The sequence below is a fragment of the Sander lucioperca genome, chromosome 10 (genome assembly GCF_008315115.2).
Source record: "Sander lucioperca isolate FBNREF2018 chromosome 10, SLUC_FBN_1.2, whole genome shotgun sequence".
Taxonomy (NCBI): Eukaryota; Metazoa; Chordata; class Actinopteri; order Perciformes; family Percidae; genus Sander; species Sander lucioperca.
In genome coordinates, this window is record NC_050182.1 from 30,162,419 (window position 1) to 30,188,452 (window position 26,034).

General features: G+C 43.3%; 1 protein-coding gene across 11 annotated transcripts; it reads left to right on the forward strand.

Moving 5' to 3' along the window:
* Positions 1-611: 611 nt before the first annotated feature.
* On the forward strand, positions 612-25,904 carry phactr4b (phosphatase and actin regulator 4b). Of its 11 annotated transcripts, none has more exons than XM_036006676.1 (18): positions 612-666; positions 1,040-1,125; positions 1,640-1,807; positions 6,719-6,833; positions 7,531-7,575; positions 14,431-14,604; positions 14,941-15,021; positions 16,027-16,542; positions 17,845-18,201; positions 19,565-19,696; positions 20,720-21,236; positions 21,629-21,921; positions 22,057-22,255; positions 22,464-22,519; positions 22,968-23,029; positions 23,112-23,249; positions 23,393-23,469; positions 24,388-25,904. In XM_036006676.1, exons 5-18 carry the CDS (start codon positions 7,563-7,565, stop codon positions 24,401-24,403), a joined length of 2,631 nt encoding a protein of 876 aa, XP_035862569.1. In that variant the 5' UTR covers positions 612-666; positions 1,040-1,125; positions 1,640-1,807; positions 6,719-6,833; positions 7,531-7,562; the 3' UTR covers positions 24,404-25,904. The 11 variants fall into 11 exon arrangements, with proteins under 11 accessions (XP_035862569.1, XP_035862570.1, XP_035862571.1 ...); XM_036006678.1 differs by having other exon boundaries at positions 652-735; XM_036006677.1 differs by lacking the exon at positions 1,640-1,807 and having other exon boundaries at positions 647-666.
* Positions 25,905-26,034: the final 130 nt, after the last annotated feature.

Sequence of the window (26,034 nt, forward strand, 5' to 3'; positions counted from 1 at the left end):
AATGTAGTAGTCATCTTAGACATTTTGATTATAAAATAAAATTAGATGGAACACAATAGAATTAACTTTTTTTTTTTTTTTGAAATACTGTCAATTGAACATTATGTAGGTTGTTTGTTTGCTGTGTTTGGTGCAAACCCTTTCACACCAAAATAAGATGAAGAAATCAATCATTGTTGTTTTATCAAAAGCAATCTATTGTAGTTGTGCTGTATTTTATTTTTTATTTATTTTTTATAATTTGTTTTGATCCCAGTCATACATCACAATAGGATGTGAAGTTGTTAAGGTTTCGTGGTGGTACATTTTGACATCAGGCTCTATTTCAAGCTTAAATGTGGAAACAATTTTTATTAATAATAATAAAATGATGGGTATAGGAAGGGAAACGGGAACAGCTCAGCTTTGTGGGAGCTGGATAACATAACGGAATGCCCCTTCAGCCCCCACTCCCCCGACCCCCCTTCAAACCCCAGATCAATGCAATGCAATGCCTGGTGGGTACTGAAGTCTTCCCAACACAAAGAAGAGCCGTGTTTGCAACGCCCACAGAGGAGCTGCAGCTTCCACGGAGAACTACCGGTACCGAGATGCCCAGCTCGGGATGGTTTCCGGTAAGTGCGTAAAATGTTTGGACCGGGCACTGGAAGAGGGGGAAAGTGTGAGGTGAGGAAATGACCGGGCTGCTATTTTTAAATCGGCTGTAACTAATTTCAAAGCAGGAGGCGGAGGAGGGTGAGTCAGGAGAGAGGTAATGTGATTGCTGAGGTCATGTGGGAGCAAATAAGCCACACTGACTGAGTTTGGAGGGAAGATTTCTTCGCAGACAATAACCAAGTTGCGCTCCAACTTGGCCGATACAAAACAAGCCGGCATCACGAGCAAATTGCACGTTTACAGTGCAGTATTGCCTGTAAATACCTTGGTTTTCTGCACCACCTGGGTGTCATAGAATGAATGTTTTTGTGCTCCGTTTTCGCTGAAATCACTGCTGCTGTTTCACCACCTGAAACTCCATTTTCCACTGATCTCTGCACAGGCGTCCATGCACAACAAAGGATGTAGATGGTGTGGTGTGTCGATGTTTGTGGTCGGATGACTCTGTCACTCGGATGCACCTTAAAGGTCTGTATGCCGGATTTTTTCCCCATTACTGCGCGTCATTTTGAGGCAAAATACATTTAGCCTACAGGCCTCTAGAAACGCTTTCCCTCTAGGCTACATGTGTTATTTGTGTCTGCAGCTATCAGAAAGGAGATGCTGCTTGAATCGAAAAATATATCAGTTTCCAAATAAAATCTTTTTGAGTTGTAGCTAGGCGCAGGATTACACAAGGCTTTAAAGATAGAAGCCCTTAAAAGCTTCAAAGTAGCCTATTTAATTAGCTCATTTAAAAGGTTGGCACATGGATATCAACTGCAAGACCTAGCTCCATGCATGTTAAAAGCAATTGACTAAAATATGAGCAGCAACAATAAATCCATGCATGACAAATTCCACCTCATTTGTTTTAAATGTAAATTGTGATTGCACAAAACGTCGCAAAATGCGTTTCAGTGACTTATTTTGAAAACGTTTGGCAGGAAGTTGCCGTGCTGGCTGCGGTTGGCTTGACCCTGCTCTTCTCTTCTCTCATCAGTCACTCATCAGCATCTTGAGTCCACTGGCGCGAGATCCTCTCGCGGAGAGGGAGGCCGATCCATGTAGAAAGCCTAGCTTCACACACCGCTCCGTTTTCTCCTTCTGCCGGCAGTAACAGCTGTTTAATGTGATGCTTTTCGCGCGATAGACCGCGTCAACCTCTCAGGTAATTTGAAATCTTGCCTCAGGAAAAGAAGCGGTTAAGTAATGGTCAGTCTAATCTCGGCGATGCAATTAGAAATCAGCGCTCCATTTAAATCAAATTAGGACATGGATTGTTTGGGCAAAGATGGAAGCCTATAGCTTTTTATTTAAAAACGTATTTTCTTTTTTTTTTTTTTGTCAATCGTTGCTGTATTAGTGATTGAGGAGAGTGGAGGTCCTCAAGGCCATTATAAAATATTGGATGCTAAAAGTAAACACAGTAATTTATTCAGAGACTTCAGAGTTGTGTGTGTGTGTGTTCAGAAGGCATAAAAAGTGTGTACGTGTTCATAATTGTTCTATTACTGTCTACATCTATTTTTATTGTATGTATTCCAAGGTTATTTGGCCCATGTAGACCTCTTAAAGCCTGGCCAATAGTCTGGTCAGGTGCCTCGCTCTTCAACTTGCATCTCTTCTCCTCTACAGCAACATGCATTTCCTCTGGTTTCATCTGCCCGTGGCATTATAGCCCCTGAAGTAAATTTTCTCTTCCAAGGAAAAAAATGCTGCCTCATAGCTTCTATTGTAGCTCTTTCCAGTCCCCCCCTCCCCTTTAATGGGGCATTAAGAGGCAACCACTGATGGTTAAGCTGTCAACTGGGCCTGATTGATTTGGTTAGACCACAGATGAGACTGATCTGTGCCTGAGATTCCTCCAGGAGCTCTCAGCTCTCTCTCTCTCTCTCTCCCTCTCCCCCCCCCCCCTTCCAGGCAGGGAACAGAGGTGAATAGCCTGGCTTTAAGGTAGAGGTGCTGAGTGTAAAGTGAGCAAAATATGTGCCATTTTAACGCTTGCTAATCATTTACCGTCAGGGTAGTGAAGATGCATTGTCTTGCATGGTGGTAAGTCATCCCTGCAGTGCAGTCTTCGCACAGATGGGGGGACTCTGACAGAGAAAAGTTTAGCAAAGGCGAGGAGCATTTTCGGCTCCTTGTTTTAAAAAAAAAAAAAAAAAAAAAAAGATGTGGGCCACTGGTCCCTGTGGTGAATGATGCTTTTCTGGGGCAGGCTCGGTGATGACGATCACCCGGCCCGGATTGGGAACAGACACCTTCGTCCATCCATTTCGGAGTGCGGTGGGCAGACTGTGCTGCTCGGATACACACTGCAGAAAGGTCCAAGCAGAGAGACTGCTGGTCTGAATTTGCTTTCCAAACAGCGGCAACCTTTTCTGATACACATCTATCATTGATACCTCCCTGGAGCAGGCCTGTAAGTATGCTTCAGCTCAGTCCACCCGACTCAGGACCTACTGCTGTTAAATCAGTTATGCAGTGTTTCTTCTAACTTCACACTTTTTTTCTAAGTCTTAAGTGTGCAGTCAATGATTTTCCTCCACTGGCTTTTTGTGTGCAAACCCGGGCCCTGGAGTGAGAACGACACTGCTATTTAAAGATGGCATAACCCAGCCAGCTGCTGCCGTTTTAACTCCCATTGTAATTGAATCAGCACTAGTAGAGTGCGCCAGTGAGGGTGTGTGCGCCCCACAGAAGATTATACAGTCGGGACATCTAGGCGGTCTGTAACGGCTACTTTCACATACCTGATTGGCGGCTCCCATTCCTAGTGAGTGTGTTTGTGGGATGGAAGATGGGAAGAGGACAACATCCCAGTTGGTATCATTTATGAAAAGGATGTGGGTTTGCAATAAGAGTTTTCAAACGAGGTAGTTCATCCTGATTGTATAGAGTTGCAGACAAGATTATAGTATGAGTAGTGATTGATGAGGTGCGGATGTAACTTTCTGACTCATTTGTTTACTCCTCTGTCAGAATATTTAAGCTCCAGTTGGGTGTTTATGTCGTTAATTAGTTGTGTGCGTCATGTCTTCTTCGATTTGTTTGCCCAACACTTTGAAGTGACTTGCGGCGGCTGTCAAAAATGTTTCAGAGAAAATATCTTTCATGACAGTGCAGACAGTGAGCGACAGAGGGTCTTGCGCAGTTTAGACAGACTCATCACTTTCATATTGATCTGTTCTGTACGGCAGAGAGTACGGAGAGGGTTAAAAACTCAAAAGGGAAGTAGGCCATCAGCATCCCTTTTTTATGGGCACATTCGGAGACTGGCTGTGAGCGTGACAGAAACAGCAAGTGAAACAGAAATATTGGATAGTGGAATGTATCTACTTAAGCTAGTTCTTTTTTTGTTTTAGTTTTTTTGGATAGTCTGTAGTTAACATGCAGCAATGCGTGCAAGTGTTATGCATACATAACCTATGAGGTTGTGGCTGCAATGGTGGGAAATTCAGTCATTTTTTGCAGCTCTACCCCCTCACTGCCTCAAATCTGCTCGCACTTTCAGACACCAAAGATATTTTCTCTTTCCCTGGATAGAGCGAAACGCTCACCACTCAGCTCAATTATTTTGAGTCATCTAGCCAAGGCTGTGGCACTGGGCGGAAGTGTAAAAAAAGTCATCTCAGACCACGAATACATCTGCCTCCTCTCAGTGTTGTTAGGGTTCTCCTCCAGTCGGTTTAGACGGCTCTTCTGCAAAACACTACAATACTAGCTCATTTCATGTGTTTGTTTTAGACAGGGATATTGTTGTGTTTGTTATTCAGGCTTCTTCTTTTGATAGGGAAGTTCACCTTTGAACCTGCCAGTAAATTGGCCTTGAAGAGGAACACAGAAAAATACAGCAATATAATCGTATAGGTAGGAAACCGTTTCTGAGTTTGTACATGTAATTTGTGCATCACAGCGTTGTACAGCCGCACATGTGCTTTGGACAAATGGCGCTTTACTTTAGGCAGGATATTGATCATCGATTACAATAACAGTCTTGTCAAAGGGCCTCCGGTGGCCTGTAGTCCATCACAGAGTCTAAAGGCACTTTTGCTCTTATCTTGCCATTCGTTCGTTCGAAAGTAATGTTTACCCGCAGGACAAAGATGCTGCAATTTGGTTAGACCAGTAATTCACAGTAATGTAAGCTGATATTAAGGGCTATTGGACCACCAGAAGAATTACTTTGCATTGAAATTCATCAGTGTTGAGAAAGGAACTCAAGGAATTTTGTGGTCTCATTTAGGGTTTGACTTTGGGTCATATGCACTTTTTTCACTGGTAGTTAAAACCAGCAGTTTTCTCCATGCAAGGCAAATGTCTGTGCTTGTGTTTCTCTTTTGCCCCAAATGATGTGTCTCTTATAGTATAGCAGCTATTTTATTGCAAAGAATGGTCAACTCCAGTGCATTCTGATGCTCTGAAGTCTTATGCTGCAGCTATTTTAATTTAATTATTTTCTTCTTTTGTTTTAAGGGATTAATAATTCTTACAAAATCCATGTAGATAAAATGCACATGGCAATTCCCTAGAGCCCAAGGTGATGTCTTTAAATAGCTTGAATATTAAATTAAAGTTACAATGATGTAAAACAGAGCAAGGCAGCAGATCCTCACATTTAAGAAGCTTGAACCAGCACATGTGGCCCTTTTGCTTAAAAGATGACAAAAAAAATCATTTGATTATCAATAGTTGCAGTTTAATTCTCTGTCGATGGACTTATCCATACAGCTATATCAACACTACAAGAAATGCATCATTCACCATTTTCCATTGCCTTTTCATCCTAGAAGTCATGCCCCATCCTCTTTTCTCTTTGAACTGATGAGCAGATGTTGATATTTCCATTCTCAACAAATGGGCACATGCAACAGGTCCAGTAGGTGCAGAAAAGTAAAGAGAGCTCATTTTCTTAGTTTCTTTTATGGGAACCATTAGTGTTGCAGTGTAAGATGCACTGGAAATATAGTTCATATCACTCAGTTCACTCTGTCCCCCCCGCTCTGTTGCTCTCTGCCCCGGGGCTCTATCAGTCTGCCCTGTCTTTTGCCTATGCATTTTTATTTATATATATATATATATATATATATACACACACACACACACACACACTTTTTTTGGGGGGTGGGGCATTTTTAGGCCTTTATTTGAGAAGAAAGTTGAAGACATGAAAGGGGAGAGAGAGGGGGAATGACATGCAGCAAAGGGCCGCAGGTCGGAATCGAACCCTGGGCTGCTGCATTAAGGACTGAACCTTAGTACATGGGGCGCAGGTGATCTATCCAGGCACCCCTTATATTATATTTTTTATAATAAACCCTACTTGTAAGAGCCAGCTCAGTCAGTAACTACAATAAAATAAAACTATTTTCTGCAATACATGAATTGCCCACTTCAGGTACTTAAAAGGGTCACTTTGTGGTTGTGAAGTGATGCACTTGGCCAACAAAAGTGTTTAATTACATTATTTAAGTGTTGCGATTTTGACTTTTTACCCGTGACTAGTACAAACAATGCCCAGTTGGAACCAGAGGTCTGAGTGAATGTCAGCAAAGTGTCTCCCGTGAGACTTTAACACTACCATCAGCGTGATGTAACAGATCTCGATTCACACTTCAGTCATCCAGTTTTGAGGATCACTGTAGCATCATTATCTTTTTTAAGATGACCATCTGCTGTGGTACATCTACTTAAGGTTTTACCAGACTGTGTTCTGAGATTTTCTTACACCTTGAAGTTTCATATTTTGTCTGTTTTTAAGGGCCTTTGTTGTTTTCTCTACTTCACTCTGTCCAAGAGTCAAATACAGTACATACAAGGGAATGTAGACAATTTTGTTGCAAAACAGTCTAGGTTCCTAGATGATGCTTGATGTCCTCTCCATGCTGTAGTCTTTTAGAGCCCATTTGCACTTTGTATTCTGCTCTATCCACATAAAATATGAAAATGCAGATCACACTTTATATCAAGTGTAAATGGAATCTTACTTATCAGGATCATTCTGGTTTAATTGTCTTCTTGCTATGCTTTCATTTTATGACTGACTATGATCTAATCTTATTTGTTTTTCTTTTATCAGAGGGGTTAAGATGGGGCGAGCTGCCATCTTAAGCATGCTGGAGACCTGAACAAATACTGCTATACTGCTGCTGAGGACCTTAACCACCCCCACCCCACCCATGACTTTCTATAGTGTATGCCTATATATTTTTTATATTTACACAAATTCACAATGAAAGGGATGCTTTGCCGATTTTAAACTAGCTCGGTGTCATATTTGTGTGGGCAGTGTGTTTAGACGAACGGTAATTGGCTTTCCTCCGTGGTGCCAGTGCACAGAGGAGCGGAGGTCTGCCGAGATCCTGCTTTGCTCCGCAAGAAGCTCTGCGCACTGGCGCCACACAGCCAAGCCAAACACCGTTTATCTAAACACACTTTTTTTAATGAGTACAATGCCACACACATCATATTTAAAGATTAAAAAACTACCGATATTAAGTATCTAGTAAAAACGTATCTCTACATAATGATTGATGTTGTATTTAATACTGTATGTGCTTTATTCAGCTAAAAACTACACATGGTTTGATTTTAAATTTGGTTTGAAAGTGGTCTGGGATTATTGGGTTTATCTTTGCCAGATCAGTTTGAGTTAGATGCTTCAGATACTTTTATACTGCAAAGATTAATTATGGCTTTAAGGAATTTTAATGGAATCATTTATGACTAAATAGCTTATGAATCCAAGACCACAGTGTTGATGTTTTTTGGAGCATCACTTGCAAATAAAAGTTTGAGGAAAAACTGAATTACTACTACTACACTGGTTTAACTAGTGTGTGTCAGCTCATATCTCAGACGGGTGTTGATGCTCCGACTGTTGTTTTTCAGGAACCGTTGATTGGTGTGCTTCAAACTCTGTAATGGAAAATCGTGGTGAGTACCAAGTTGTTTGTTAAGTGCGGTGTTAATGCTGTGGAGAGAGCTGTAGATCCACTGTGTTTATGGGGCCTGTCTAGTCGCTGCACGTTTTATGAGCCACTCAGGACTCCAGCCATACATCTTCTCAACCTCAGGGCCGGATTGGGGATCAGTTTCCCCTCCCAAAGCTTGGCTTTTCAGGGTTTTCCCTGGTTGGCAAAGGTCTGGTTGTTATGTGTGTTACAGAAGAGATGGATCAGTGAATATCTGTTGCGCCTTTGTTTAAGTTGCACTTTTTTGTTTTGCAAGTTTGACTTTGAGAATATGAGTTGCTCAACTGCTTTGAAATGAAAAGGGAAGTGTTTACGTTGATTATGTGTATGTGGTGGTTTTTGGTCCACCGTCACCTGTAGCTTTTCAGTTAACCAGTTCCCTTTTTATGAAACTAATTGCCAAAAAGAAGGCAGTTAAAAATGCCCAAATGTGCACATGCTAAGCCAAAACTAGTGACTTTTGCTTAAGATTTCCTGTGGCTACTTCATAATAAAAGCCATTCAAAATTAATTTCATACAGCTACAGGCAGCAGCTGTTTAGCATAAAGAGTGGTTACAGGGAGAAACGGCTTGTCTGCCTCTATCCTTAGGTGACAAAATCTGCCCACCATTACCTCTAAAGCTCACTGACTAACACATAATATTTCATTTGTTTAATCCGTTTTAAAAAAGAAGAATATTAAAAATGACAATGTGGTGTTTTACAGGGGTTTATGTGCCAGATTACTTACTTGTTACCTTTTGGGCAGAGCCAGGCTAGCTGTTTCCCCCTGTTTCCAGTCTTTCTGCTAAGCTAAGCAGATTAGCTGCTAGTAGTAGCTTCACATCTACCGTTCAGACACAAAGTGGTATTGATCTTCTCATCTAACTCCTGGCAAGAAAGCCTATTTTCTGTCGTTGAACAGCATACTAACGTTTGTGAAATAACTGCCTGTTCTCTCTCCTGTCCTTCCTCGTTTGATCCCTGTGACGCTGGTGTTCAGTGTATCTTTTTTTAACTTTCTTATCAAAGACAATGTCCATACAGATAAGCGGTTCAAACCATGTCCTTAAAGAAAGATATGAAGCATATGTTTAGACACTTGAAAAAAGACTCCCTTGCAGCAGTGACACATAGCTTTATAGCACCACCCATAGGTTCCGTACTCTGCATACGTGCATACTGTGTATGCACGTTAGTGTGTACCTGCTTCAGTCTATGTGCCTGCTGAAGTGGCCTGGCCCAGTCTGTTATCCAGGTCAGGCCAACAGGTTCTGGGCTCATGCGGATTGGCTCAGCTCTCTCTGGAAGCTGGCCCGGTGTGGAGGCTGTATTTGGGGCACAGGGAGAGAAAAAGAACGCTGCCGAACACACTATCTCTCCATCTTTAGAAACAGCTCGAGATGCAGCCAAACGCTCAGAAAACTCTGATCTATCCAGGCATAATGACACAGCTCAATGCTCTGGATTCCTTTTGAGGAGCACTCAGACAAGGTTTTCTGAAGACACACAAACCTCAAAAGAAATCAAAGCACTAATTCAAGGCCAGGGTCCAGTCTGTGCTCTTTTCTTCTAGTTTAGAGAAAGCTGTCTCCTTTTCTCTCTCTCTCTCTCTCTTTCTCTTTCTCTTTCTCTCTCTCTTTCTCTTTCTCTTTCTCTTTCTCTTTCTCTTTCTCTTTCTCTTTCTCTCTCTCTCTCTCTCTCTCTCTCTCTCTCTCTCTCTCTCTCTCTCTCTCTCTCTCTCTCTCTCTCTCTCTCTCTTCTAGCCCCAAACAGGGCCGCGCTCTCCTTGGCAAACATGTTTCAAAGTCATGCTAATGCCTCCAAGACTGTTCAAACTGTGATAAGAGACTTGGAGATGTGTATAAAATGGTGTCTGGAGGCATTAATGTGCTCATATTATGCCTTCTGGCCTTTTGGCCTTTTCCCTTTCCTTTTATTGTTATATATCTTTTTTTGTGCACGTTATAGGTTTACAAAGTGAAAAAGCCCAAAGTCCACCCCAAAGGGACTTACCATCTCCAACAGAAAACACTGTTCCCAAACGGCTCCAAACAGCTCTATTATAGTCCAGCCTTACTTCCGTGATGAACGTGCATCACTTTGAAGCACACGTTATAATGCTCACCTAGCTGCTAGCGTGGCACGCCCTCATACTCTGCTTCTGACTGGCTAGTAGTCCTTACCTAGCTACTGCGCATGTGCGACTCCCAACAAAGATGGAACAGAAGTGAGATGCCTCACTCTGTAGCTAAAACAGAGAGCTCAACACACAGGGTGAAAAGAGGAGCTGCAGCAATCTGCAGTACAACAAAAATAGTGTTTTTTGAAAATTAAACCATGTAAACCTATTCTGTTATAACCTCTAAATACAATTATGAACCTGAAAATGAGCATAATATGAGCACTTTAAGAGAGGTGCGCGGCATGATAAACACCCTCTCTTAGTTCTGAAAAAAAACCCAGCAGTAGTAGCTTAATATTAGCGTGCATGCTGGTTTGATCAACTCATCGTCCTATTTGTCAGATTGACTTGTCAGCCTTCATTCATCCAAGTTCAGTGCCATAGTAGCTGCTGGGATTCTTGTCTATTGTTTATGTTGAAATGTTGAGAGAGGGCAGCATCTTAGACACACTTGACCTTTACACAGCCCCCACAGAAAGTCATGCCTCTGATTTTGTGGAACATTTCTCCTGATTGAGGTCATTGATTGAAATTGCTGCACTTTTCTTCAGCTCCATCCTTCACATCCAGACTACATTGAGGTTTTTGTTTGTCAGGTTAGATGCATTGCTAATTTAGGAATGGCTTATACAGACCGTATCTATGTCTTCTGTTCTCCTTGTCATCTCAGCGCTAGGGAGGCAAGAAAATACTGACGCCAGTGTGTTTGGCAGATTATTGTTTTCACGGCATACAATGTGGTCTGAGGTTTTAAGTCTAGTTTTTTTTGTTTCTAGATCAGAGAGTTAAAAGTCCTTGTTCTCGTGAGACCCGCTGCACCACATAGCATACATTACATTAGACATGCATTATTGGATGCACACATTGTACCACATACCGCAGCACACACATTAAATAAAAAAAACATTACTGGTCTTACTGCCAAGAATGGTCGGCATCTTTTAGTGAATGCTGACCTGTGTTACGAGCCAAGGAGGGAGGGTCAGTGAGCGAGGGGGAGAGGGAGTCCAACTCCTTGAGGGAGGGAAGGTCTTAAGGAGACTGCGGGAGGGAGGGACGGGGGAAGGACTGAACTGAAAGGCGTAGAGGACGGGTAGACGAGAGAAACGCAGAAGAAGAAAAGACCTGAGGTAGAGGAGACCAGGGGACTTTGTTGAAAAAAGGAGGAAGGCAGGTGCAGTTGTCTAGTGTAGTGTGCACGTTTCTGGGTGCAGGACAGGTAGAGGCCCCTCAGGGGCTGGATCATGGGACAGAGCCTCCGTGTGCTGACCCTAGCTCAGGACCCACAACAACACAACAATGGCGGTGAGTTTCTGGACTCACTCATGCACCATTCCTGGACAGCAACATCCACAGCATGAAATCAGTTTACTATTTGGTTGTTTTTCAATTAATTAAAGCATAGAGGAGAGAAAAGGGTTGGAGATTGTATATCACAGTCTCCTCTCTCTTTCTCTCTCTCTCTGCCCTCTCCGTCACTTTCACCACCACAAGGAATGTTAAATCACCGGGATCATGTGGATGAATCTCAGCTGTGTTTTCATACACTCATGTGTTGCGCACTTATTTTCTCAAGTTGCAGTGCACAAGAAAGTTATTTTCTCAGTAAAGTTAGATATTAAAAACACATTTTATTTATTTAGGGATTATTGGAAATAGAGATTGTGGCAGACTGTGAGAGGTTTTACATAATTTTTTGATCAATTCATATATTTCCCCCCTTTTGATTATTGTAGTTTTGCATATTACAGAGTGTAAATCTACAGACAAAATTCCTCTTTAATTAAAGATCTTGACCTTTTGGTTTGACAAAGTAGAAAGTAGTGAATTTGTAGGACAGATTCAAATATTTCTTACCTTTTTTAAACGGCATGCTCTAATGGTATTTATTTGACTTACTGCTGCTGTGCTATTGGTTTTTAAATGGCTGAGTGATTTTAGGGCACATACAATTCCAAAAGAAGCGATCACAGTGAGTATAACCCCTTTGTGTGCTTTCAATTAAGTAGATTAAAATTCATAATCTGGGCTGGCAAAGGGTTAGGGCTATAATGAGGTTGGAGGTATTTCCCAACCATTGCACCCCGTGGAAGGTTGTGTCTTGTGTAAGTGATCAGGATGGCTTGGCCAGCAGATTGGCTAAAGGGCAGGGTCCTGTAAAATAACAATCTCCTTTAACCACACGCTCACCTGACCCAGCCCGCCATGACTCATTGAATCATGAGGTTAGAGGGAAATCTGGCCTCTCAGAGATGTATGAGAGAGTAGTAGGTGTGGCTACAGGATGGTGGGGGGGGGGTACGTCAGAGGAAAAAAAAACACACACACACACACACATCCCATGTTTCCTGACTGGTATGCCTTATCTTGGCAGAGCTCCTGATTACGGAGCATGACGACGAGAATTCTGTTTTTGGCCTTGTTCTGAAGTATGTTTTGTATCATCTTTTAACAGTCAGAATATTAAGGAGTTTTACTGTGTTGTACCTTGCATCACCGTGTTTCCATGAGCAATACAGTGTGACTGTGTTATTGAGTTTGAGGGGAAGAGGTTGTCTTTGTTCTCGGTCACAGAATCAGGGTGGAGTGCCGTTTCCTCCCTGTGTTTCCAGGCCCTAACTTCTGTACTTTTTCGCTCTTTGTAGCTCTTTTTTACCCTTTACTCCCGTTCCCACTCCCACAGTCACACACAGCTGTAGTGCCACCACACACCAGACCTCTTCTCACTACAGCTGAAACAATGACATGTCGGAAGAGTTTTTCTCTGTATCTGTGAAGAATAATTTTGAGTGGATCTACAGCTCTCTTGAATGTGATAATTGGATGTACTGTACTTTTTTGTCGCTGTGGATTAACACATTTTATATTCAGGCATCCCTGGCTAATGTACAAGCCTCCTAAGTATATGGTCAGTCATCTTTTTCAAATAGATGCCTGCTGCATGGGCTGAGTCCTCTGCGATCGTCATCGCTGCAGTGCTTTGGAGTGTGCAGGCCTGGCACAGGCAGCTCTTATCCTGCTTCACTGGCTTCAGCTGAGCCACTGTGTCAGAGGCTCTCTGACAGAGCAGTCTGCTGTGTGAGAACCTCAGTTCTGGATCACAGGATGCCTTAAGCAATGCTTAATCTGGATGTTATGGCAGCTGGTCTGAATCCTCAGATTTCTACCTCGCCAAGATAAGCTGGATTCCATGGTGCGGACATGTCCCTTGAACCCGGAGCCTCTCTGCTGTAGTTTGGAACAGCTCTCTGCAACTTGTCCTTCTAGCATTTACTGTTGGGATATACAGGACAGTTAATTTGAATGTTTCCTGCTTCCCCATGGCATGCTGTTTCAAGTCCCGCCACCATGGAAGCTGGACGCTTAACACCCCTGTTCCAGGTAGACTAGTGTCTGTTCTTTGAAAGGCTTGTCAAAAATTCAACTTTTTTCAACATTTTTTGAATTGGCAGTAGTGCATGATTTTGTACAGTTCTGATTCGAACTGTTGTGGAGGTTTTACCAACGGTCAGGCTTTTAAAAACTATGTAAGCATTCGGTTCAAATTTTACCCCGCCAGCAGCATTGAGGCGACTGTGTGGAGCAGCGGTTAAAGACTCTGTCCTTCAGCTGCAAAAATGCTTTTGAATCCTGTGTCAGCATCCGTGCAACCATGCTAAATATGTCCCTTAGCAAGATACTGAAACCATGACAGCTCCAGGACTGCTGGTCCGCAGCTAACCCTAACATCCCTGCTGTGTGTATCAATTGAAAACAGTTTCCACCCAGGAATTATATTATTGTTATCATTACGTTCCTGCGTTCTTTATTGGACTGCTAGGTATGCCACATCAGTATTGTAGGTATTGTGTGGGAGCGTATTGCTGTGGGAATCAGACTGCGAGGCATTATTGTCGCAAAGACATCCTGTGTGTGTGCATGAGACTGGATGTTTTTTAAATCAGACCCTATTCTCTCTCCACTGGTAAATATTATGTCTGCTGAGTACAGCAGCTGCAGCCTTGGAAGAGCTAACGTTTGAAACTCTCTCTGAGCTCAGCACCCTGTCAGTTGGCCTGTCAATCACATAACCCACAATATGTAACCATGACTGCAGAATACCATTAAATGGAGTACTTTAAGCCTCAATGGCATCTCATAACGATCAGCATTCTTTGAAACGTTTTGCTTCTTGATTGTTGTCTGCTTGTATGTAACAGGGCCACTACTACAGTACATTCTGCTACTGTATGGCTGCATCCATGTGCGAGCCTCTCTTCTCTATAGAGGCAGTGAGGGCTGAAAGGCTGATAAGGCACTAGTTTCCATCCAGCCAAGGAATGTGAGCACTTGACAGTGAGAAATCCTGGCTGAATGCCAGCGTCAGACCTCTCCTGTTAGCTGTGGATATGTGGAGGAGTCCATGAGCTCTCAGCATCACTCTGCCAAAGCACGCTCAGTCCCCGAGAAGTAACAGCTAAAGATAATAACAGCCATAATGAACACAGCCCTCTTTACGAAGGCAGCAGATGAGCCCGTTGGAATAGAGATCCTCTGTCAGAATATTGTGACTGCTGATGGATCTATATTCCAGGCTCCTGTGTCTTGCTTTAAGCTGCACAAGTCTGGTTAAAATGGTTGGATTTATATTAAATGATTGCTTTTATTTTAGATGATGAAGAAGCTGAGCAGCACCACAGCACTATGGTGGAAGAGGGGGGCAGCACGGGGGACAGCACTCCTCCCCCAAAGCGTAAGGGCAAGTTCTCCACCCTTGGCAAGATCTTCAAGCCCTGGAAGTGGCGGAAGAAGAAAAGCAGCGACAATTTCAAGGAAACTTCAGAAGGTTTGTTGAGTGAACTCATTGTGTTCGTAGAGTGAATGACCCCCCCCCCCCCCCCCACCCCTCCTTTCTCACTGGCCATATTAGTTACATCCAGCTTTCATCAAAATTCCTCAATGCATGTGTTCCTGCCTGAATGTTACAGGCCCCTTTGGCTTTCCTAGTGTTTTCCGTCCACCTACAATAAGACAATAAGCTGCCAACAAAATATCCTGTAGAAGATCTCTAAACTCTCTCTGAATTGTGGAGCATGCAGTCTAAATGTGACCTTTTTAGTGCAATATTTCTTCCTTGAAAAAGAAAAGTGTGTGTAACGTACATTCTATTTATTGATGGCAGAACTGGAGAGAAAGATGTCGACGAGGCGTACACGGCAGGAGCTTATAGATCAGGGGGTGCTGAAGGAGGTCCCAGACAACGGTAAGAGTGCTTGTGTGTTGCATCTGATCTCGAAGCACAAAGGTGTCTGTAACTGACAGCAGCAGCCCTGAGGCTATCACACCCACACAGGACAGTTCTGTTAAGTCATCAGGACATAATGGCAGGAACACTGTCCTCCTAACCAGCAGGTGTCTGAGACATTTTCTTAAAGGCAAATTTACTTTCACCTTGCTGTTTTTCAAAATAATGTAATGTCTTTTTAAAATGGCATGCCACTCTCCAGAGCTGAGGAGAAGTGGAACGAATTGTGCCCTGCAGCAAAATAGCTTTGGGAGGGGTGTGTGCAAGCTTAATGCTGGCCCCGCTGTTGCAGAAGCCCATTTATTAAACCTACAGCTGCTCCTTCATCACACCAACAAACACAGACTCTGTCTACAGGGCTTGGGTTAAGGGCACCTTCCTGTTTTACTGTAGAATGTGGCTGCAACTACAGATGATTCTCATGATCGATTCATTTCTGTTCATTTTTTATTTATTTCTCAGTCTATAACATGTGAGACCATGGAGCCCATCCCAATACCTCAGGGCCCAAGGTATCCACTTTAAATTACTAGATTACAAGAACAGTTGAAAACCAATAAGCTTTCAATTTACAGCCAAATAAAGAGAAGAGGAGCAAATCCCCTCATCAGAACCAGCAGATACAGTATTTGGCATTTAAAGGATGACATGAAAAATTGTCGTAGATTCATTCTGTTGATCAGCTAATGGATTAATCAATTTATCGTTTCATCCTTTCTGTTGTATTACATCTGGGTTCAAGGGAGAGGGAACAATAAACTCCCAAAATATTCTACAATATCAAACAAAGACATTGGCAGGATAAAACATTTAGAATAATTTAGATTGAATAAATATTTAGTTTTCTTTTTTTTTTTTTTTTTGACAGAACAATGTTGGATCCAATCATTTGTATGCTTTTATATTTAGTGTACTCCCAAAGACACGTGTTTTTTTTTTTGTTTTTTTTTTCGGCTTTTTCAGATGCAGATACACAAAACCTGAAGCAGCACTACGTGAAGAACGGCCACACCCTGCCTTTGAGCGCTGGGGTAGGAGGAGGTGGAGGAGTCGTCAGTGGTGCCAAGAGTCCATGCAACCAGGGCAAACTCCCCTTAGAGTCAGACTTTAGGATGAACCAGGCCTGGCACGCCCAGCCAGACGACCGCAAAGGCCGATCTCCTTCGGACGGAGACCGCCGGGGAGCTCTGGGCTCCAGGGGCACGGGACTGCATGAAGATGTGCGGAAAGGGGGAGGGATGGGCTCACGTCCACATGTTGAGGGCGAGTGGAAGCCCAACCTGGTCTGGCAGGGCCAGATTCATGGCCAGATGGAGGAGGGCAGACGTGGGGGCAGACTTCACCCAGAGGACGGGCAGAAGAGGCCCGGGCTGCAGAAGGCCCCATCGGAGGATTGCAGGAGGAGTCGACCTGCGGAAGTGGACTGGAAGCCCACACTCCCTCGACATGCATCTGCTGAGGAGGGAAGGGCCCGCAGAGGTGAGTCATTTTGCTGTTGAGTGTTCCTCACTGTGGTCAAGTCAAAGAAAGTGTATATTTTACAAATTGACCTCCTTCATACATGTTTGAAGATAGTAGGTGATTCACTCCGGCTTATGTGCTGCTGTCCTCCCAGATATAGACAGGCTCCTGTCGGCTCCCAGGGGCCCTGCTCCAGCTACGCTTCTTTTTCAGGAACATGAGGGAATAGCTCGTCCTCTCTTCTCCTCTCCTAATTAATGTGGCACGATCACTATACCCATTGTTGCCCTTTAACGCTAACACTGTCAGCTCAGTGATAATTGGTGAAGAGCCACAGCTAATTGATTTTTTACTGAACTACACATTGAGAAATAATGGTGTTTTCGGCTGTTTTTTAGATCTCAGTTGTCCAGTTCTCACTTACCTGACACATGAACCACTTTCGGTTTTTACCACTTCTGTACCTGTGCACAAAAGTATGTCGGTAAGATGACAGGAAACCTAAATGATCCATATGTGGAACATGGGATTGCAACAACTGAACAGAATGTAAAGATAACAGAATGCATCCTGTTGAAAACACCAATGCAGACCTACTAAGAAAAGAGATTTTTTTCGACAAATTTGCAGGAGAACCGATATTTTCTCTCTGATGCTTTTCTCTACCTCTCCCACTCTTTCTATCTTTGTCACATCTCCTGCTCTCTCTCTCTCTCTCTCTCTCTCTCTCTCTCTCTCTCTCTCTCTCTCTCTCTCTCTCTCTCTCTCTCTCTCTCTCTCTCTCTCTCTGTGTGTTCTCCATGCTCACTTCCTCCTTTTCTTTGAATTATTTCCTCCTTGGTTGTGTGATGTCACAGTGATAAAGTAAATAAATAATCCTGAACTTCAGAGCTGCAGCTTTGAAGAATGGCGTGGGAGCAGCGTGGGGGCCGCTTGGGGGGGGGTGCTGTGGGGTGGGCAGTGGGAGGGGGGGTTTTGGTGGTAATTGCAGCCGCCTACTCTGTTTATCTTCACAAGATGATCCCTAGATAATGCAATTCTCAAACAAGTGCTATCACAGGGAGCGCTTCGAGTGGTGAAGCAGCAAAAAATGGCTCACTGCTCAGTCCCTGAACTAAAACATTTATAGCCATGTGGAGAGGTATTTTATAATGAGATGTCACTAATTCAATAATGGAAAAGATATGTTTTTAAATGTCTGCCATGTTGAATAGTGTGTGTGCACTACAGTTTGATACAGATTGCCATTTTTGTCACTGTAGTTATTGTCATGGAAGCAATTTATTTTAATGTATCCCCCATGATATTGTGTTTTCATAGAGTCGGACAGCCATTTTGTCCCTGACCCAGAAGCCCTGCGCGACGCCCTGCGGGACACCCTGCGTGAACCTTTGCCACCGAAACAGTCTGTCATGCCTCCAAAATGGCTGATGACCTCCACCCCTGAAACTGGCAGCAAGGGTCCACCTCGAACCCCATCCAACCACCCCACGACCCAGTACTGCTCTCCCTCCACTGCCTCGGGTGTGGCGCCCAAACCTGTTCGGTCCATCTCATCTGCCGGTGCACCCACTCAGCAGTCTTCATGTGTAGCCCCGACCTCCACCTCTCATGGCACCAAGCAGCCCCCTCTGCCCCCACCCAAGCCTGTGAACAGGGGCAACGGCGCCATGCTGGGTAAGTTCTGCTGAATAGTGGGTGCCTCTATCAACAGGTGATGGAGGATATCAAACATGACATGCAACCTACATCACGAGTCACAAGTGGGCATCGTGAACACTCAAATGTCCGTTCACTTATAGTTTTCGCACTGACGAATAAAATATGTACATTTCTGAGTGAGTGCACAACTGTTGGCAAGGATAACTCTTCAACACAGCTAGCTACACACACACACGCACGCACACACACACACACACACACACACACACACACCCTGGTAATGATGTTATCTGAACAGCTTTCCCCCAGCTAATTACTTATTACGCCTGGACTATTTTAGCGGCAACTTTTCTCCAGAATGTTACACTCTGAAGATAACAGGGACTCTTGTGGCTGTGGAATGCTGCTCACACAGATGCAGTGTAGTGGTGGTTGTTATTTACTGTGGATTCGTCTCATCTGGGATCTTGCCCTAATACTCTGATTTATTTTGAGCTTATCAGCAGATTTGATGATTTTTGGTACCTAACAAATGTGTGCACCTCTTGTCATGCTTTTAGTTGCGTTTGTGATTGAATTACCCAGGTTTTGTTTGTTATTATATGCTGTTTTGCACATATTTGTCAGTCATGTCATCAGATAGGCTTGTGACTAGTCAAATTAGGGAAAATATTACTAGATGTCCTGTTTGTCGTCACTTGAGGCTATATTGGTTATCACATGGAAACTAAAACGGCATTTTCAGGTTCACAAGCTTTGGACTACCAAAAATAGGCCAATCAAACATCTTAAATTTAGAGAACAGAAAACTGTTGATGCAGTTGACGGTTTACTCAAACTCAACATTGATATTTTAAAGGAATTGGTCGACATTTTGGGAAATACACTTTTGCTTTCTTGCTCAGAGTTAAAGAGAGAAGATTGATAACACTCTCATATCTCTCCGTTTGTAATATGAAGCTACATCGTCAACACAGTTAGCTAAGCTAAAACCGCTTTTTACACTTTAGTTTTTGCATTCATTAAACAAATGAGAAACAACACTAATAATTGCTGGTAGGTGGATTTTGTTAACTGACAGAGCCAGGCTAGCGGTTTCCCCCTGCTTTCAATCTTTAGGTTAAGGTAAGCTTTCTCCTGGTTGAAGCTTCATGTTGAACAGACAGCTGTGAGCGTGGTATTGATCTTCTCATCCAACTCTTGGCAGGAAAACAAACGGGTTTCCCACAATGTGGTTACATTTCTTCAGAATGATGAGCACTCAGGGCAGCAACACCCCTCCTTCATAGCACACCCTCAATACAACAGTATGCAGTACCACCATGTACCTACATTCATTAAACACTCCAGCTGAAGGCCTCCATCTCCTCCCTGTTAGTCTCCGCCCTGCAGGGGGGAGAGAACGCTCAGCTTCCGCTCTACTGGTCCTGCTGGAAGCGAGAGTGCGACTACGACGTCTACCTGTCCCTGCCCGTCTACCTGTGCCGGCGGGCCGGAGGCCTGCGCTCAGGTAAAAGGATGCCCTCTGGTATCTCTGTGGCCAGGGTGCCCGTGTCTGGAATGCCCCCCTTCAGAGTCTGCGTTCTTCATCGTGTTGCGTCCTTTCTCGCTGCCAACATATTTCTGCCCCCCCCAATGCCTTTAACTTGTTGACTGACCTTGATTGCTTTTCTTTGGATGTGGTATATAAGAGCCGCATGCACATAATGAGCTGATAATGAGTGTGCTGGGTGCTTTGTGTACGTGAGAGGCAACTTCTCTGTGAGTGAGCAGCAGTTGAATGTTTTTAATGCTGTACTCTCTTATTAGGCATGTGAATGAGGGATAGCCTTTAGCAGGTTCCAGCTGTGGCCTGCAATGCATCAAGTGAATTTTATAGTGCTAATCCACTCAGCTTCAGCTCAGCTGGGATGGATGGGTGGATATGAATGGAAAGGCTAAAGGGTTCTAACATAAGGGCTTGACTTAATTTAGAAAGGAAGATCTACTGCATGTTTCAGGTCTGGTAGCTTATTACGCCTCAGTAGCACGGCTATGGCTTTTAACATTGATGTGGCATTAACGCTGTTCTACAGAGTTTTAAGAATTCTATAGCAAATATACAAATGTGCATGCAAATAATTGGGAGGGTTTGTTTAGGTTTTTTGCACTTTTAAAGATGCGAATAAACCAGGTTTAAGGACAGGTTAAGAATCTGGCTGTGTAGAGCATGTAGGCTGTATGTATCTTTCTCATCTCTGTGACCTGGGGCACATGCTGCACACTGGTTTGTTAGGGCAGTGTGTGTATTCATGTGTTCTGACACACTGTATGTACGCAATAATGCTCAGTCAGACATGTAATCCCAGTAACTATTTGTTCATGTGTATTCTGTCATGTTGAGTGCTTCATACATGTAGGGCTGATGCATGTGCACATGTCACAGCGAAAAAATACATGGAAATATAAAGCACTTGCTAGCAACTCACTCACAGGCCTAAGCTATAACTGTTTTTAATATGATTGGACGTATTAACTGTTTTTCCATTTGTAGGTGACTTCACCCAAGCCACTGGAGGTGCCAGTCTTGTGCCAGCGAAGCCCTCTCCACCTATGCCTCCTAAGAGGACCACTCCCGTCACCAAACGCAACACGGAGGACTCAAGCCATCCCATCATCCCCTCGCCTCTTTCTCTGGAGGACCACAGCAACCTCCCCATGGGCTTTCAGCTGCCTCCCCCTCCTCCCTCCCCTCCCCTGCCAACACACATACCACCTTCTCCTCCCCGCCAACACATACACGCCCACCACCTCCACCATCAGCACTCCTACCCCCACCCACTGCCTCAACCCATACCCATGCTGTTTGACCCACCAAGCCCGACCAATGAGTCTCCTCAGCGCCCGGCTCCCGTCCCGCTGCATATCATGATCCAGCGAGCCCTGTCCAGTCCCGGCCCGGCTCAGCCACATCCAGACGGGTCGCAGCGTGCACACACGCTGCTATTTGAAACCCCTCCGGACTACCAAGGTGGTCGCCCACTTCCTGTCAGCATCCAACCACTAAAACTGTGAGTTTCTAAATGCATGATAATGGAAGAACTTTTGTAAAGGAAAGCTATTCCGTCAAGACCAAATCACAAGGTGACATGACAAGGAGAGCAGCTGAAGAAGTATTTCAAGGTTTCTACCTACATGAGATGCAGCTTTGCATGTGGCCATTAGCAGTCTGGAGCAAATCTTCCCCTGATTGTTATTATAACGTCCGGTATAGTTAGAAGGGTGGGATATGGCTCCTGGTATGGCTAAAGTACATTATGTTGAAGGTTGGATACATTATAATAATAAAAAACCTGTCAGCCAAGTGCAAAAGCTGCTTATAAATTAGTTAAATACACACAAATGGATGCTTCATCTGTATCCATAATGCTTGTCTATGTATTTATTTTTCTCTTTCCATTAGATCTGAAGATGACTACTCAGAGGAGGAAGAAGAGGAAGATGACGAGGAAGAGGAGGAGTACGATGGGGAGATCCCCCAGCCAGAGCTAGAGCCACGGAGTCGCAGGTGCTTGATCGGAGACGCCGGTGTTTGCGTCATCCCAGGTGGAAACAGCAGTGAGGAGGAGGAAGACGAGGTAGAAGAGGATGAGGAAGGAGAGCATGACATGCGTGGGGAGGACAGCGACTCAGACGGTCCTGTGCTTTATAAAGATGAAGACTCCGATGAAGATGAGGAGGACGAGCCCCCACTAAGTAAGCATAGCCATGTTTTATGAAAATGTGTCAACATTATTTAGTGTTTTTTAGTTTCAAGAGTTTTATAAAGCCCTTGCATTGTTTTTGTGCTCCTTCACACCTGACCCCCATCTCTGCTTGGATTTTACCCAGGTGCCCTGGCCAACAGGGTCAAGAGGAAGGACACCTTGGCTCTGAAGCTGAGCAGCCGTCCCTGTGCCCCAGAGAGGGACAGGTTTGCCCAGGACAGGAGCAACAGAGAGGACCAGCCTCCAGGACAGACCGGCCTCACCTGGCAGAGCAGGGAGCAGTGGGAGGCCATCCGCACACAGATCGGCACTGCACTCACAAGGTAAGTACATACGTCCTCACACTTATGTGCATGTTCCATTTATTTATTTTTTCTTCTCTTAAACTGACAATAGTGAATGTGCATTTCCTGAATAAATCCGGAGATCATTTCTTAGATCTTTGTCCTACTTATTGTCTGAATGACAAAGTGATGAAAACTGTGTAAAAATAGTTCAACTACTTTTTGTTTTTTCTTCTTCCCAATTCAGGCGACTTAGCCAGAGACCTACTGCTGAGGAGCTCGAGCAAAGAAACATCCTTCAGCGTTAGTATCAAATCTTTTTTTCCTTTGTCCTTTTATTTTTTTTAATACTGGATCTTATAATGCCTTCATTAAGAAAATTCAGTTTTGAGTCTGCTGCTCTTTAGCTTGTTTAGTCTAATTTCTTTGTGGGCTTTAACAAACATCACAGCTCAATTCTGACTGATGATTTGTCCATGAATTACTCGTGAATTACGTATTACTTGTTTATGTGAATAAAGCCACATTTTAACATTGTTGAGCCAGGTCTTCACAGTGTACAAAAGAATATAATTATATGCATGCAGTAATAGCAAGAATTTACACTTGAAAAGACAGTTTGAACAGTTCAGATGTCTAATTTTGGAAACTGATTTTACTCTACCTTTGGTGCACATCAAGCCTGGCTTTCATGCAGCAAATAAATAAAGCTCTGTTGTTGTTTTTCCTTCACTATCTTCTATCTTTGCAGCCAGAAATCAGGCTGACAGGCAAGCTGAGGTTAGAGAGATCAAGCGGCGGCTGACCAGGAAGGTGAGGCATCACATCCATAACAGACATCCCGGTGTCAAATCAAGTATATGCTGGATATTAAACTGATCTCTGTTTATTGTAGTTGAGTCAAAGACCCACAGTTGCAGAACTGCAGGCAAGAAAAATCCTGCGGTTCCACGAGTACGTGGAAGTCACAGATGCTCAAGACTACGATCGGAGAGCAGAAAAGCCGTGGACCAAGCTGACTCCTGCTGACAAGGTACTCATTCAGATTTCCATGGCCAGCAAGCACTTAACAATCCCAACAAATCTCCCAGCAGTGGATTGTTTTTCACGTAATATTAGCATCAAGCGTAGTGTTTGGTTTCACACTGACTATCTCTTTCCTGTTGCTTCGTCAAGGCGGCCATCCGGAAGGAGCTCAACGATTATAAGAGCACTGAAATGGAGGTCCATGAAGAGAGCAGAATCTACACGAGGTATATCTTTTATCGGATGGACCTTGACATTATAATTCTTCAGATTTCAGTCCTGGTTGATTTGGGGACACCCACGGTTCCCATGGCAACAGCAAGTTTGGTTTAATACTCCAGCAAATATTTTGTGTGCAGCTACTGTGTCAGAAGGACAACAGAATAGCAACTGGCGTACCTGCTTACACAACCAAATAAACTCATGTTGATTTAATAAAGAATCCCATTAACAATTAGCCTTTTGTTCATCATGCAATGAACAACCATTTCATGGTGCACAAGTAGTTTTCTACACAACACCGGCGCAAGGTGAAAGGAGTTTGTTACCTTGCTAAGACGTTGGAGGTGTGCAGCCTGTTCTTCATCTAACGGCTCACTGTGGCTGATTCTTCTTGTTCCATTACTCCCTGCCATGTTCTAAAACTCATCTATTGACGAAAAATGCTCTCAGCGCTAACCTCTGTGACAAGTACATTGTGTTTCCTCTCACTGCATCTCAATAAAAGCCACGTCATGTTTCATATAAAAACTTAATGTGATTCAGCAGCAGAAATGTTGGGTTTGCATTAGCAGTAGCTTGATACAGCGTTGGGAGAGTGAACAGTAAACAATGAGGTTGATATAAATGGGATAACATAGGTGGTTAAACTGGGTTACATACATGCATTGTGGGAATCCCTTGTGCATGTAAAGGCAAATTGAATCCTGAAGGGGAATGGCGGACCCCACCACTAACAATGAAAACTGCTACACAGAGACGTAATTACGGAATGTAACAATACATTGAATGGCTAGTGCTAAAAATAAACAACCATAAATAGTATCATATACAGGGGTTTTATTCCGTGAACATTTTAAGGATTATAAATTGAACAGAATATGAATGTTTGTCAATGCCTCATGGGATCTTTTTGTTTTGTTTAGGTTCCATCGGCCTTAGCCCCACCCACCCTCTTCGGGGGTAATAAAGCACTTAAGACCTCTGTGTGGCCAGAAGCTGCTCCCTATGCACACAGATCGCCCTTTTACGTTTCCCGAATGTACTGTACAGATTATCAGGGAAAGCCTGGAACTGACTCAAAACAAGAATGCTTCTCGCTTGCCGTCCATCGCCCTCCCACTACATTGCTTTCACTATACTAAGGCGGTGGTGGGGAGGACCAGATGCAGTATTTCTCCCCGGACGACAGGGGGAACCACGTGCCAATGATGTGGGGAAGCGGCAGAGGATCTACAGGGCTGACTCTCACTCTGCTGTTATGTGGTACCCCTCAAGAACTTGGATCTAGTTACAACCTTTAATGCGGCCTCATTCTGTGTTGCCTTTTTTCTTCTTTACTTTATATGGAAAAACTAATTCATCTTGTTAATGTAATAACATACAATAATAGTAATAATGATGATGACGTATAATACTCCACACAGTAATAAAGATAAGAGACACACGGCTGCAGCGAGAGCGGGCTGGAGGATGAATGCTGGCATATTCTGTTATAGGACTGGACATCTCTGGGATATTGTGTGTTTTATATAAATTGTGTACAGACTGCTATTGTTGTACCTTAGAATGAAACTTGGAAAGATCTAATTACAAAATATTCTGTAATGCACATATTTTATATTGTAATTTTAATCACATGAGTAGTGACAGCTTTTATTTGAGCCTTTTTTTTTTTTATTTGGCTTTCCTGTATTTATGGTTGTTATGTGAGGAGGCCATTTAAGCGTCAATCTAGATAGAAAAAGGTGCAGGTCAGGAGGCTTGTTGGTGTTTTTATGTGTGCCAATGCCTAAAGGACTATAAGATACTGGTTTTCTTATCACTGATTTCTGCAATCCACTGCATGAGCCAACACAGAATCCAATGCCATTGGATCTGGATAATCTCTCTTCATTTATACTTTTTTATGAGTTTTTGTACTTCCCTTTAAAGATCAAACATGCAATGCATTCTGTAGCCATTTTGAATAAGGTCATGCTAGTAGTGTCTATACTAGGAGTAAGTTGCTGTGCGTGTAGATCAGGGATTTATCAAAACAAATCAGAAAATGAATAAACGGTCAACAGGGAGTCATTTTGGCTGGAACCTTTTGAAACTGCAGAATTAATTTATCTTGTATTGTTGTCTGGCCAGTAGCTTACAGGGTTCTCTATGCTGTGTACAGGTTGATATAGGTTTACAGTAACTGATGCTTGTGTATATCTTGTCTTCCTTTCGTTTGAAAAGAAATTTTAAATAAAGTATTATAGGTTGCTATTTTTTTAAGCACAGACTATTAGTTTATGATTAAATGCTACAAGAATGGGAAAATGAACGTGTACCTTTGTGTAAAACTAAGTTACTTTTTAATTGAATGTGGAATTGTATGGACTGACGGACTTTCTTTTTAATTGTAAATAGTCACATCTGAATCTAATTAAAAATCTTCCAATTCCTTGAACAGTCTGTGCAATGACTCCTGGCTCTCAATAGACCTGTTTTATCTATTGAGTTTATTTGTGTTTTAAGCCCCCAACGTCTCCTTCCAGGCAGCGCTGCCTGGAAGGCACTAGGATTAGGGTTAGGGTTAG